Here is a 15,779-nt window from a genome sequence, read left to right on the forward strand (position 1 = left end):
GTAGAGGGGAGGTCTCCCCCACATTTAAAATTTTAAAAAGTGCAAAAAAACCGAAAAGGCATTTTGGAAATTCGAAAACAAAAACAAGAAACCTGTTTTCAGCCTCTTTTTGGATTCGGTATTTTAACGTACAACCCTTTGACACCACTCCATATCCCAGTGAAAAATTGTGAAGTTGAACAAAGTCCGGGGCAACGACCCCTGTGACCCAAAGAGGCAGAAAGAAGGGCTGTAATTTCCTGGTGACGTCCTTTATTCTGTTCCATGACCAGGTGAGATGAAAGCGACAAATGCCCGGGGCGGTTCTATGGTTCGCGCCATGATACTCGGGGATTCACGCGGCATGTTGGCATTTCTCCTAGCAATGCACACACAGGTACATTGGCAACAGATGCTGGGTGGGCATCAAAGGACGCAACGTACCTGAACATGGCGATCAGAAGGTTCAACAGCAGGATGTTGGCCACCAGCAGGAAGATGACCAGCAGGAGAATAACCAGCCAGTTGGCGTAGGTGTTGGTGCAAGGCACGGCTTCCTCCAAGAGGATAGTGATGGGGTTGTCCGTGCAGTTCAGGCTGGGTAACTGTGAGGCTGCAGGGGAAAGGTCAAAGAGAAGTGTTACTGACGATGCCTCGGCCGGATTTCAGATGGGGGATTTTCTGGGGTCATCTGTACCCACAAGGTGGTGATGGCGGGGTCACAGAAAATAATACAATTCCGAGGACAACAATTGTTAACCACTGGACGTGAATAAGCCTGTTACATACATGGCATGTAAACTCCTTGATCTTTATAGAGGTTATTGCAGAATAGCGTTACACAAGTACAGATATAATTGCTATCATAACAACCAGGGTGGCGCTATATTAGAATAATATTGCACTTGGTCAAACGCTGGTTGAACATACACAACCCCGTTAGTGTCAGTGCAACAGCTCAAGCGATGATACGGTTACACTTTGCCTGTTGCAACAGTCAAGGGATTTAATAGCACTACAAGGGCCAGCTGCTACTACTAACCAAGTGAGAAAGGCGTGTTTACTTAACTCAATGAGGTGGACATTGAGAAGGGTGAAGGTTTTGATAGTGTGGTATGTTTCACTGAGAAAAAAAAAACTCTCCAAATATTGAGTTGGTCGTTCCTGCATCCGGGAAAGTATGGAAATATGATGGTTAAGGGAATACAGTGCATAACGATATCCACATTGCCTTTCCTGCCCCTCCATCACGCGAGAGTCTACTTCCATAGTGGAAGAATATTCTAACACGAGTTGTGTAGTGGCCCTGGCAGCCACGCGGTGTGATGTCCAAGGACCGGTCCCAAGGGGCGCCTTACTGGGACTGTCGTGCTTTTGCAGAGCTCAGCCTGTGTTGTCCCATTACTAGGAAATAGTGACTGGGTCTATGAGTCTCAATCTCTAGGTTTCTAGTTGGGTGGGCCTGCACTGTACCAGGGACTGAGCCTATGAGTCTCAATCTCTAGGCTTCTAGTTGGGTGGGCCTGCAATGGGTTGGGTGGGCCTGCACTGGACCAGTGACTGAGCCTATGAGTCTCAATCTCTAGGCTTCTAGTTGGGTGGGCCTGCACTGTACCAGGGACTGAGCCTATGAGTCTCAATCTCTAGGATTCTAGTTGGGTGGGCCTGCAATGGGTTGGGTGGGCCTGCACTGGACCAGTGACTGAGCCTATGAGTCTCAATCTCTAGGCTTCTAGTTGGGTGGGCCTGCACTGTACCAGGGACTGAGCCTATGAGTCTCAATCTCTAGGTGCAAGTTGGGTGGGCCTGCAATGGGTTGGGTGGGCCTGCACTGTACCGGGGACTGCGCCTATGAGTCTCAATCTCTAGGTTTCTAGTTGGGTGGTTAGCAAACAATGGGGCAATTTCTATAAGTTGACAGGGTATTGCCCTTAGATAGATACTATTAACACAAAATGTTAGGCAACACACAACTGTGTAAAAGCTACTAGCTACCACCTAAAAACCCAAGAATAGGTCCAGATCGTAAAACCAAAGAGAAGGTTTTATTTATTCGAAATAAAAAAAGGTCAAAAATTGCATTTCTTAAAACTTTATAAAAATAAAAAAATATTTTTTTAATTTGCAATATTCAAATGACCTCTTTTTTGTTTTTAAAAATGTACTTCAGTAACTGTTGAATAATGTGGAATGAACCCAGCAGAAAGACAAATGTAAATTCTATTAAACAGTTACATTTTTGTAAAATTCCCATCAAAGTTTTTATGTTATATCCTTTGAAATATCAGAACGTCATTCTAATTCAAACTATGGTGACGTGTAAAGCAGTGGCCTCCCTTCCAGTTTTAAAAGAAGAAGAATACAACTCTTCTGTAGGCGTGGAAGGGAGGTTTAGATGAGATTTACTAAAAAGCCGCATATGTGAAAATTGAAGGGAAGATTTTAGGAGTCTGTCAGGGGTGAAGTGGAGACCCCGCCCCTCCTCCTCCCAGACACACCCACGGTTGAGGCAAAACTTTTAAAAATATTTCATAAGGGCATTTGGCTGTTTATTTTTGTTCCTTTTTTAGATTGTACAGGGTGTCTTCATTTTGGTTATTTTTATACAGCCATTATTTATTGGAATTTTACAGAAATTCGAACTTCGGAGTCAACTATTAGGACATTTTCAGGTAGATCGAACTCCATAAAGGCCGAGCACCGCCAAGGACCTCGGTACACCCATCATCGGCAGGGAGCTAGGGAGCTCTCAGGACTCACCATCTATCTCGTTCTGGGGAATCTGCCCGAAGATTTGAAGATAGGGCCTGTAGAAAACCCGGCGGAAGATCCAGGAGAGGCGCATGTCGTTGGGGTGGAGGAGACCCTCGGTGGCCACTCCGTAGGCAATCAGCCAGACGCCAAGGAAGAAGAGAAAGAAGAAGACGTCCTTCATCTGGTGAGGCAAAAGGGAGGGATGGGATTGGTCATTCATCATCTTTCATTAAGACTCACTTTAGTGAAGAGAAACCAGGGCAGAGAGGATTGTCCTTACCCACACAACTAGAGAGGAGCGGGATGTGAAGAAGGTGCAGAGAGTTTGGCAAATGCACGCGCCACCACTCGTTTAGATAGAAGGATTTAGGCAGGAAGACGAAGGGACTAAGGAGGCTCACCCTGTGACGAGAGCCAGGGATTGCAGCTGCTCTCACTCACACTCATAGAAAAAGAGAGGGCAAAGGAAAGAAGCGGAGGGAGCCACAGGTGATTGCATTTATATTGAGAGAATTAATCATCTCCCACCTCCACTCATCCAGAGGCAAGAGGAGATGGCAGCGGCTCAGGGTGGGGGAGTGCACGCGCCAATCACCATTCAAAGAAAAGGAGCAGAAAGTTCTAAGAGTATTGACTCACCCCCGCTAAGAGGAATACATGGCGGGTGGCTGCTGGGAGTCTTTCCCTCACTTGCACACTCACACTCAGAGAAAAAAGAGGTCAGACGGGACTTTTATCACACTCAAGTGCAGAGAAGAAAATAGAGGGAGGGTGAGGGGATCTGCCCTCTCACACACAAAGAGGAGTCGAGAAAGAAGCAAGAATGGCCAGTCCAATGACCTCAATGAACGTAAAGATAGAGCAGGAGGGAATAGAGTAAAGCGTTGGAGGAGGGGGGAGAACAGAAGGAAGGGCAATGGTAAATGGCAGGTAACACTCATTCCATCACATCCTTAGGAGGAAAGTGGTTAGGGGCAAGGGAATCTCACACTCACATCCAGAGAGGAAAGCTGAGGGCGTGATAGAGAAACTCACTCACACACACACCCAGAGACGGAACAGGAAGAAGGCCAAGAGCATGCAAAGCCCCCAATCTACACCAAACACACAAACGATACAAAGAAGGTGGAGCAATGGCACAGAGTCTTCAACAAGGCAAGAATAACATCAAAACAATCTGTTCCCAGATGCGTATGTTCTGTGGTTAGCAGACCTCAAGGGCCTGCCTGGTACCGTTTGCCACAGCTCATCATAGGGCGCGTGGTGCACCTTCCACAATAAATGGCCCTCACTGGAACCCGTGCGTGCTAATAATCCCAGAATCTCCCAACTCGCTCCACTACCAGGCACTGCTAGACCAAACAGCAAAACCCTGAGAAACATCCCCTGATCAATATATCACAGAATGGTGGCCCACTGTTTTATAGGATAGAACACCAAAGACATAAGGAGAAACTGGCCAATGAATTATAACAAACAGGCCCTAACGAAGCCGGACACAATCTGCTGGAGAGCATAGCTAGGAGAGCACAAAAAGTTAGAACGCTACAAGTCATTGGGACAAAACAGAATCTGGAAGCACAGGCAAACGCCCACCAAAAGCAGACCGAGGAGCTCATTTTCTATAGTGGCGTAACGTAAATGGAAGGCGTAAAAACCCTGAGCAAGGCTCTAACAAATTCTATTCACGCCTTGTCACATTTTCAATCATTTCTATGGCGGAGAGGAGGGGCGGAATGCAAATTCCATTTCCATCATCTCCTTCCTCTACGCCATACAAATGCTCCAACATTTGCACAGGCACGGATTTTCATTCATGTGCAAATGCTGGAGATCCCTGTGGTGTCTGCCAGCTGTATACACCAGCATAAAGCAGGCGGACCCCGCAGGGATCCATTCTAAACACTGCCTGCCCAGTGATAATTACAATTTAACCCTGCCAGACATGCTTGCAAGTTGGCTAGGGATTCGTTGTAATTGTTAATGCTGCTGAAGTTTCCACAATTGAAATTAAGCCTCGTCTGACATGCGAGCACATCAAGCAAGGTTTCTGTTTAATTGTGAGTGCTGCTTGCCATTCGACCATAGAAAGCGGCATTCACAATTAAAAGTAAATGCTGCCTGGCATGTGAGCATGCCACTCAGGGTTTGCTCACTTTACACAGTAGAGTGCAAACGTGTAAGGAATATGCACGTGCACGCTGCCTTTTGCCCTGCAATTTCTCACTCTGCCGTGCAAATGATGACAATTTGGCAGCGGGGAGCCTACGTAATGGTTCTCCGCCGCCAAATTGCTCATTTCATTAAAATTAGCTCATCAGTAATGATAGAGTATACAAAGAAGATTATAACAGAATCTGTCAGCAAAATGAAATAGGGCAAGTAGAAAAAGAAACACTTCGTCTTGCACTGTCCTCCTGCATACAAAGTCATTCGAGACACGTACAACCCCACGTTTTACACGAATAAGGAAGTCTTTGTATGTAAACCTGGACAGGAACAGCTCTGCTTCATCCTCGGACAATGGAGAGATTTAGCAGAAAGAACAAAATACATGTTTGCACGTCACCAGAGAAGCCAAAGTACATAAAGCAATAGAACTTTAGAAAAAAAGCTAAAAACCAAAAGGATCACTACTGGACACCTTTAACATTTACTAGCCCATTTATTTACCTTTGCAATATTTGTCTAACTTGGCAGGCAAAGAAAGTGCCTGGTATTCATTGGTTTGCTCGGAGAAATTGAAGGAGGGTTCAGGTGTTCACTCACCTTAGCTCTGGACAGCCTCCCTGGCTCAAAAAGCCAACCAGGGAACAGGGAGGGCTGGTCTGCAGACCCAGAGGGTAGCGCTCACTCAATGGGACACCTCTCTTCCCAATGTGGTCCCCAACCTCCAATTCAGTGCAAACCATGCGTATTCTGACCCCCCCCCTCAGACCTCTTCCTACATCGCTTCTTCTTGTTCCCACTCCTTTCACCTCTTAGTCCACTCCCATTATCCTGTCCTTTAAACCTACCAAGCTTTCAAGCGGACTGAATGCGGCGTTAGGTGCCAAGTGCCGATAAAAGAAATATTGGATTCTGGATCTGCTCAAATAAGGGCAAGTTACCGGGACAATATGCAAATGTGAAGAAGCTTAAAAATGCATCAGAAGATTTGCTTTACCAGCATTAGTCTAGACACGCACCCACTCACCACTGCTATGTCGCACGCACACATTCATTCGCCGCATTTACATTACTTCACCATTACCTTGTGCACACACCAACATCATCTACAGCTATTGTGTAGCTTCTACTACCACCACCACCAACACTGTGCACATGCAGCACACATTCCGCACCACGTGTGCTGCCACTCTTAGTCAACCCATGACCAACTCACCATTTTCTGTACGATGATGATCTTGGGTCCCAGCTGCTTATTGACCGTGAAGATGTGTATTAAACGCAGCGTGAAGATCATGAAGTCAAGGCACAAGATGGTCCGCCCATCCTCATAGGACGATTCAAACATCCTGCAGAAGAGCCCAAGGTCAGAAAATCCCACAAAACCTGTAGAACACCACGTACCGGCGTGGAGGCAGCATCAGCGAAGGGAGCAAAGGCAAAATGCCTTTACTCTTCACGTTTCCAATTTCTTTGGGACAAGGTCTAACACAAGACACTTCCATGGATTCCTATGGGATCGGCCTGCTTTTATCCGGTGGTAAAGTCAGGTGGATTACAGAAGAATCCATTGGTTTTCAGTCCGCAAGAGCAGAATACTCATCTCGAATGTGTATCCCGTTCAAGCCCCCCACTCCACCTCCAAATAGTATTGAAATCCCCAGGGAATAAAAGTAAGCAATTAAGGTCTTTTGCCTCATTTTAAGCTCTTCGTGTTTGCTCTGGGATTTAGAAAATGATCCCCAGAGTGTTTTCCTCTTTTGGAGGGCACTGAACATGCTTGTCGAGGGACAACTAGTACTTGTAGAGGGCAAAGAGGTACTTCTGGAGAGAAAATGCACCACAAAGCGTACCACATTTATTACAAATTGACTCCATGGGCCAGGTCTTGGCTTAAAGGGGCAGGCGCTATGCCATGTATTGAGGGTTATTCTAGGCAAATCACTGAGAAAGGGGTGGTGAGGTGAAGAAAGGAAAGAGCTCAAGACCCACCGCTTCAAGGAGTCTCTCAACACCCATGGCAGCGCATTGCCCCGCGCCACATGGCTCGCTAGACGTCGTCACCCCTCTCGTCCCCGCCATCCTGTATAGCTGTACCGCTCATCTGTGCCCCTCTGTATCACACCCCCCACTTTATATCTGTTCTGTTACCTATGAAAAGCGCAGTGTTATGCACCCGTGCTGTTGTATACTCTAAAGCGCTCAGTTGCTTCTCTGAGCTAGGTCCGTGCTCAATAAATACCATAATATTAATAATAATGATACAAGAAACGAGAAACACAGGGATGATGATGAAAGGTGATCCAAAAGGAAACAGGTCAAAGGAAGGAAAGTAGGAAGAAAGAAAGGGAGAGATCGAGAAAAGGGCAAGGTTTCAAGGGACAGTGGTGTGGCGAAAATGAGAGGAAAGGGCAGTGTTCCACATCAATGAATAAAGGAAGAAACAATGTGGCTAGAGATAAGAAACCGAAGACCAGAACGATGGATGGAGGGTGCAAAGAAAGGTGTGGGAAGGAACAGGAGGAAAACAGAGGAGGGAGAAAGGTATACTTAGATGGGTGTGTGGAAAACAAGGAAATGCAGAATTTGTGGAGGGAGAGTATGATTTTTGGTCACATCAACATCCATGCCTTTTTGAGCGTGGCAGATCTTAACGGCCAAGCGACATTCTGCAACCCTGATCTTCCATTTGGTAACGGGGGCCAGATTCAAGACATACTCATAAAAAGCAGGATGCACAGCCAGTTCAAAAAGTCAACATTTAATTACAGTTAAAGGTATTACTGCTCAATCCAAAATTAAAAAAAAAATCATATTTTATTATCCAATTACCATGAAAGGTTTCGAGAAAACTAACAATGTGGAACCAATGAAAGATGAGCTTAACTGTTCCAATGAAGTTAATTGAATCATATGAAAGAAATGGGTTCCCATGGGGAACACTGGCAATCAAAGGGAAAATGGCAAAACATCTGATGTGTGGGTCAAGTGCCAAGGCTGCGTCCACCGCAGGCTCAACAAAGCTGGACATCCCTGCGGATCGCTCCTGGTCAGCACTTTCTTTTCTGACGAAAAGCTCAAACCAGCCACAATCCCAGATTTCATCTTCACTAGGCAAGGTTAGGACTGCGGGTTGGTCCTTCACAGGTCATTTTCATCTTCCTGGAGGACCGCTTCAGGGTCAACCCCCTACCACTTGTAGGTGTTAAAGTGTCCAATACATATTCCCCGCTCCTTCATTTCCCTATGTGACGAAGTGCCCTGGTGATTATGGCAGTAGACAGTTACAGGGTTTTCGGGCTTGACACCAGCCCTTTAAGGGCAACCCCACAGATAGAGTCTTCCCTTATTGGCCTTGGGTTAATTCCAACCCTCTTCTCTTTGGCCAGTAGAACAAAGAGAACATGTATAGGTACCCCTTTAAAGAAATCGAGAAGCTGCTGTCCAGTACTGCCCGCAGCGCATGAGCACCCAGCTCCCCTCACATGGGTGCATAAACTGCCCTTAAATATGTAAGGAGAGGAATGTGAGATAAGCCGAGGAATCCGGGAAGTACTGACCAACACCCACCACAGAACCAGAGGCCACCATTAGGGGAGGAACACCTACCAGCCAACTCCTATACCATCAACCTCAAGAGGAAGAGGGAGTTAGGAACGCCAAGATGGCAGACACAGTGTGTCCCAGAAGAAACTGGTGACCCATCCTGGCCAAGAGAACTCACAAGCTGCCTTTACCAAGTCTGCACACCTGAGCTCGCTTGCCCAGAAGAGAGGCTGAAAGGTGAATGAAAGGCCCTATAAATGTTCAAGGACTCAGTCGGTGTGGGAGTTCAGAAGAAGGGGGTTGGTGCCTAGAGTTGACGATTGGAATTGGAAGCAGTGTTGCGAGCAAGGGGAGAGGATTCTGGAGCAGGAGCCAAGAGTGGTGGAGCTTGAATGCCAGAGGGGGGAGACAGCCCTGTAGTGGTTGTGTGAGTTTAAAAAGCTGGTTGGCCTTCCTAAGGAGTGAGTTGGAAATTTCAGGAGACTGTCAGGGAAGGTTAAGGAAGTCGTTAGTGCACACATGGAGGAGGCGAGGGAGCGGTTTGACAGCATTGAAGCTTTTAAGCAGGAGGGGACAGTGTTATTGGAGGTGGATAGCAATTTAAGAAGTAGGTGTTTGATATTACAGAGGCAGTTAGTGAAGTTGAAGAAGCGATTAGTGGAACTCTAAAGAGGTAGGTTGCAGAGGCTTAGACAAGGTAGGGCCAACATCTGTAAATGCCCACTCAGCAGTGCTATTTGGGCCTTTACAGATGTTCATGTCACTGCGGTGGGCCAAACTAAATTAGCTTCAGACCCCACTTGTTAGACAATCCCGGCTACACCTCTGGGAGGTTAAGTTTCAGGAGTAGGAGGTTGTTACTGAATAGGAGATTGGTTAATATCAGAGGGAGAGGATTTTATAACTTGACAAGGAGGTTGGTAAATATTTTTAGGAGGCATTATGTGTGAGGAAGGATGATGGATAAGATTTTAAGGAGGAAGGTGATGATATTGAAGAGGATTTGGTAAACATCTGATGGAAAATGTTGACGAATATATGAAGTAGAAGCAGTTTGTAGAACATCAGACTGAGGATGTAGAAAATATATAGGAGTTTAGGAAAACCCCATAGAGGGGCGAATACAGAGGTTTGGGGTGAGTATAGAGGGTTGAAGCCTATCACACGGAGATAAGAAGAGCAATTGAGCAGACATTTGAAGGATGTCAGAAGGAATCACACAGAGATAAGAAAAGCGATTAAGCAGATATTTGAAGGATGTCAGGAGGAGGGTGTGGAACAGGTTGAGAAACAGGAAGACATTATTAGGTGTTAAGAGACTGAGAAGAAATCTGGAGAAGATCAAAATGGAGGTAGGAGAGAGTCAAAATATATGCAGAACAAAAGAGATGGGACTAGATAGTCCATAATAAGGTTCATGAGGGTTGGTAGGGCCCCACGTAGATATTCGAGGTGGGAGGACGAATGAGAGTACAGTAGGTGCAGGTGGGTTACAAGGATGGGAGAAGCCCAAACATTACACCATGGAGATGATATGGATCTGTCTTGCTAGCACGACAGGTGGGGGTTTGGGGAAACCCACCTGGTGCCACCTCCCACTAAGCCAGAAGCTTCTCCTCTCCATTCCACGGACTAGAAGCGACTGACTGCATATAATTGAGGAGAAGAGTGCTGGAGCTGTGAGCATCCCAACAGCAAACCAAAGGGGAGAGCCTCATTGGCACCTGCAGAAAGGGTCCCGTCTCCCAGGAGGGGAGAGATTTTGCATTGCTTTCCTTAGCTCTTGAAACATTACTTTGGCCCACCCAACACTGACAGTTTGTTTGTGGTTTTCATCCATCACTTGGAACACCACCATGGGTTCATACTATACCGAGAGACTTTGGGTTGCTTTCATCAACCATTTTTGAACGTTATTATCCCACATTCAGAGACTTTGGGGTTTTTTCATCCAAACTTTGGAACATTATGTCCTCCCCTTCTGCACACCGTACCTTTAATAAAAGTTTAAGTATACTTTATCTTTGGTCTGGCTAGTCTGCGGATCACAGCGTCTGTCCTCCTGACACCTATTAGATAGAGGCTCTGTCCTACTGGTCCTGATGCTTTTAAGAATCGCCGACTGGCCCTGGATCCTCAGTCTCATGGATTCGCCACAGAAACCCAAGGATAGTTCTTGGCAAAGCTTCCCAAGGAAGAGAGTCACGTCTCCCGTCAGTTTCTATCCCCCTGTTCCTGGGGTGTTGGATGCTCCAACCCTTGCAACCATTCCAGTGGCAAAGCAGGGAGCAGGTCCAGTGCAGAGTCGCCCAGCTCCAGGCAAGGCCCCTCACAATGCAGACCAGCATCCTTCAGGGTCAGCTGATCAGGCACATTTTCTGCGCAGGCCAACATTCAAAAGTGTTACCAAGAGCGATTCCCCAACATGCCTTCTTAAAACCACCCTTTGCCAATATCGGGGGTAAGGGCAGTAATGAATCCTAACTAGTCCCTACCTGATCCCCAGCCACCTGACAATTTACCCCTCTGTGACCTAATTTCATGTGCACAGCGGTCACAGCCTTTGTCACGCCCCTTTACCAATATTGCGGAGCACTCCCGCTCCCCGCGCTCCCTTGCTCAAGTCATTGCTATCTGCAAGCTGTAGCTGAGGAGCGGAATCCCTATGGCATAATTTGCCCTCGAGCCTGCTGCAGGATTCCCCACAGCACAGAAGGACTACAGAAGCCTGCCATAGTTTTGATTGGCCAGATTTCTTCCCCACACCGGGCATACCTTCCTAGAGGCGAGTTGGGTCAAGCCCGACACATCAAAAGGGGTATGAGACGCGCGATACACACCGTCAACCCTGAATCATGTACAACATGCAGAAAAGAAGGCTGCCTCAGTGTCAGGTAAGTGCTAGAGTGGACTCAAGGGGATTCCTAATTCTTTTTAGCAGCCAAATTCCATAGTCCTTCTGAAAATCTAATTTTCAGCTCGCTATCACGGTTAAACTGATAAAGTTCGGGCCCGGGGTGGTTACGCCCCAGAGTGCGGACTAGAACATAGAACAATCAAAGTGTGCAGGCTAGTGGGAACACGCCGCCTCTGTTCTAGGCCTCTTTAAACCCCCTAAGCCGACAACTGCCGGGCCGCAGGGCTACTGCATCTGGCATAACTATGGGCCCAATTTACACACGTGTTTTAGAATGGCAAGACCCCATTGGAAGACGCTCTGCAAATTAGGCCCTAAATGGTCACTTGGATATAAAATAAGCCATCAGGTTGCTTTGATGCAGGGCTTTGGATTAAGGCCCCAAAGCCAGCAGTTCTGGCATCATGCGTGACTTCAGGAAGAGATTGCATTTTATTGAAACACAAGCCTGCTTTTTAGGCCTCGCTTTCTCAGTAGAGTCCAAACAGAGTACAACTATCCAATAAGTGAACAGATTCGGAGGGAACCCAGAAGATGCACCACCCGAATGTAAGTGGGAGGGAGGATCTTAAAGCAAGGTGGTCAAAAAATCCTCCCCCATCCTCTTAGCGGCTGAATCTGGTCAATACTCTCCTGCAGGGGTCTGCAACCGGTGGCTCTCCAGATGTTTTGGACTACGACTCCCATGACCCCCTCATCATTGACCATTGCTAGCAAAGTCAGATGGAGTTGTAGTCCAAAACATCTGGTCAGCCAAAGGTTGCATACCCGAGCTCTGCTGCAAAAAAGCTCGGATTTACCTGAAAAGGAGACATTGGAATAGACAGCATTTTGCACAGGCGAGTGCATATTAAATGTTGGTAGGAGACTTGCTCCCAGGGGCATAGCAGACACCTCTGCAGCCTCCTCACTTTGGAAGGGCTACCACATTAGCGCAAGACCTCTGCATGTCACTGAGCAGTGGGAATATCAAGGGTCCCTCGTTACATTTTGTAGCAAGGCCTCCACATTTTGTCCAATGCCTCTACTTGCGCCTCTAAGAGCTGCTGTCCTAGACTGGCTGTCTAGCATGGCCAAGCTTGTGTAAGGGGGATCTCTGCCACCTTTCTACATAGGAACCACAGAGCTACGAGTGAGCTCTTCCCTTGGGCTCCAGTGGAGCGCTGGCCAATGAGATACCAGGAGGCTACTTGGGTAGGCGCTTTTTGGGCCGTTCTTTGCGTCATAGGACTAGGGACAAAGCATCCCCCAAATGACATGCATGCGAGTACATGCACAAGTGCACACACGCACACCATTTTAACATCCACAGGAGTGTCCGTGTTACTTCATGAAGGTCAGAAAGGGGCATGCACAGCTTACACATTTTGAGAATCCACACCCCCCCCCACTAGCCGCCCAATGACCCCTTCTCCGGCCCTTCTTCCCAATCCCCAGTGTGGAGTTCTGGATTGCTACCAACACAGATAAGACTGGCCCTCTCCATCCCATACCTCTGGAAGGACCTGAAGAGCCTACTCTTCAAAGAACATCTCGCCAAGCGTGTTTGCTCTACGCAACCCTCATTCTCCCCTTCTTGATTTTCCACCTCCATTCCCGCTCCTCTGCTACCTGTGCACCCTACTTTTTTATACATCCCACACATGCATTCATACCTCATTGCAAAATAGTTCGGGCGTGACAACAGGTTAATGGTGGCTTGGTTTCCCAGTCCACCAATGCCTGCAGGCCATGCTCACCTGCACACAACCCCCAAGATGAAGAGCAGCAGGGCGGTGATATCGCAGTGGTTCCAGGAGTCCTGCAGGTACTGCTTGACCTTCTGCGCCACTGGCATGGTGCCCACGAAGAAGCTCTGCCGGATCTCCTCGCACACCATGGTGAAGACCCAGAAGTAGAGGATGATTTCGGAATTAGCAGGGCCCAATGGCGGGGTCGGCTTAAAGTCCAACAACAGCACATAGGAGAAGAGCAGGAGAAAGGTGAAATACATCACCACGTTGCCCAGGAAGGCGGTGACCGGGGCGCTCCAGAACTGCTTCCAGCGACGCAGCAACCAGGGGCGCTTCCTCCCGTTGGACCTGGAGCCCTCTCTAGGGCGGATCTGGGTGGCCTGGACCCCATCCACAAGATCCTGGGCTGGCTCCTTCTCCTCGCCATTCTCCAGGGTGTCATCTCTGGTGGGAGGAAGAGTAAAGGTTACAGAGCTTTTGATCTGCAGCATCTTACTCAGATTCACAACTTCTTAAATATTTGTCCGCTGTTGGGTCGGATCGCAGAACAATTTATGCAGGCAAAATTCAAAGATCCCCATTTTAAACACATAGGCTCGCATTATAATGGTATGGTAATGTTTATTTATAGAGCGCCAATACACAGGGAAGTATTTCAAAGTGCTCAAGGAGGGTGGGAACCCGGGGAAAAACAACGGTCGCTCAGAGCCTTTGAAATTCGGAGATGATAATAGCCTGCACAGGCAGAGTAAGTGCCTAAAATACATTTAACAGTTTGAGATACAGAAAATAGGTCAGACGGCGATTCCGCAGTTTTACCAAGTGCATTTTTGGGTGAAGACAAGTGAGGACAGACAGACTCAGATTTACGAATGGAAATACCACGTGGGGCAGTTACCATGACTACATGGTTGCAGCCACGCTGTACGGTCCACCGAGTTGGCAGTGTTTGATGCACATTTGCAGAAATGCTGCCTCTAGTACTTCAGGGAATATACATGTATTAGGTTTCTTATTATCTTTAATTATGCGTTTCACCCTTATTTTGAAGCTATACCTGGACTGTATACAGGTGCGGATTTCGTGGCTATCGAACACATTTTTTTAAATTCGCAAAATGGTCAATGTTGACACCTTTATGTATTACATCTCACAAATGGTCAGAAAATCAGAGAGGCCCCACTTTTCTCGGACTTTTGTTGTCCCAATGTCATATTTTCTATCTGCCAAGTGTAACCTAATATTGCAATCTAAGCTGTGAGCATTCTTGTAACCTCTGCGCCCTAATACCTTTGGGTCTGGCGCGCAATACAAATGAACAAACATTTGTGCTTCATTGAAGGGAAGTACCTGGGGAGTGTTTACAAATACACCCAGCTCTCCAGTGTTCATAAAAACTGGAGATACATTATGGAGGTATTTCCACTCAGAAAAAGGAAGTCATTCTGACATGTAGTAGTTCTGTGGATTATCACAGGCCGTTATCAAACGAGGCCCATAACCAGCAAGGTGGCAACAAAAGACAATGGGCCTCATTACAAGTTAGCCGGTCCGGATTTAACGGTGCAGGTAAAACCGTAACGACACTATTTCCGGACTGGTTAATTAAGAGTTCTGCGGCAGGTGGTGTTAGACCCGCCAGGTCTGCCCTATTGGACTCCACAGGAATGGGGAGTAACGGAATGCCGGCTCCGGAATTACCAGACCACGGGTAATTCCGGCAATTCCAGAGCCAGTAATTCATTCCAAGTCCGGCAGCAACCTGCCGGTTTTTCCAGCTCAGTTACCGCTGGCCTTGGAATGAGGCCCAGTATTTGTAAACAATCATTTTGGACACTGCAGACACTGCTAATCAGGCTACAATGTTTGTCACTTGGAAAGGGGCCCTGCGCCTTTATAATTCTAAGATCTCCAAGAAGAGGAATTAGAGTGCCAAGCACTTTCTTTTATCAATGGCTTCTGTCACAGATGGTCATTTTCCATGTTCCGTGTAATTGAAAAAAGGACAGTACAAGTGGCCGTTTTTTCCAGTCTGCTGGATTTGTTTAAAATTTGGCAAATGGTGTTGGAGAGCACAGCAAACCTTTAAATGTCCACCTGCCCATCCCTCTATAGCTCACAAATGCCAATGCACATCTATGGAATCCGTTTGTTTTTAGCACCGTTTGAAAAACAGGCAGATTCCTTAGGAATCCATTGCAAACTTCCTGCCATCTTTCATTGAGGGCGGCATTTACACTTTTCCAAAAACAAAGAGGAAAGGCTAGGTGTGAAGGAGATTTTGCCTACGATTGACACTTTCCTTTGTCACTACGTGGTTGACCTTTTACACAGACGTGCAAATCAGTGGCGACATGACGCTTTTCATTTGAGGGGTGTAAAGGAATCCCACAACTATGCAAGAGGGAACAAGTATAGACAAGGCACCTGGAACCAACCAGGTGGAGGCTTTGAGGGATCTCCCCCTGAATTTCTTTTTTTCCCTTTTTCTTTTTTTCTTTTATGGGTACAGTTCTTACAAACTTTCACATACATCCAAGAGGGAACATTCAACTAACACATATGTTCAATGTTTATGTACAATCAGATTCATTGGATGAAACAATAAAATGTACTGGAATAAATACCACAAATGCTAATATTTCACAGAGCTGCTTATATGTCCAATTTCCCTGTAGCCC

At 46.9% G+C, this 15,779-nt stretch overlaps 1 protein-coding gene across 3 annotated transcripts in view; it reads right to left on the minus strand.

The window, feature by feature from the left end:
- TRPM4 (transient receptor potential cation channel subfamily M member 4) overlaps positions 1-15,779 on the minus strand; it is a 386,617-nt gene that overhangs the window by 61,766 nt on the left and 309,072 nt on the right. For all 3 annotated transcript variants that reach the window (XM_069605669.1, XM_069605650.1, XM_069605660.1), the window contains exons 17-20: positions 13,105-13,542; positions 6,119-6,251; positions 2,740-2,914; positions 424-592 (exon numbers count right to left, since the gene is read on the minus strand). In XM_069605669.1, the coding sequence (XP_069461770.1) occupies positions 424-592; positions 2,740-2,914; positions 6,119-6,251; positions 13,105-13,542 (915 nt within the window). The remainder of the gene's footprint in view (positions 1-423; positions 593-2,739; positions 2,915-6,118; positions 6,252-13,104; positions 13,543-15,779) is intronic.

Source organism: Ambystoma mexicanum, chromosome 1p, assembly GCF_040938575.1.
Source record: "Ambystoma mexicanum isolate Mex_15411 chromosome 1p, UKY_AmexF1_1, whole genome shotgun sequence".
NCBI lineage: Eukaryota > Metazoa > Chordata > Amphibia > Caudata > Ambystomatidae > Ambystoma > Ambystoma mexicanum.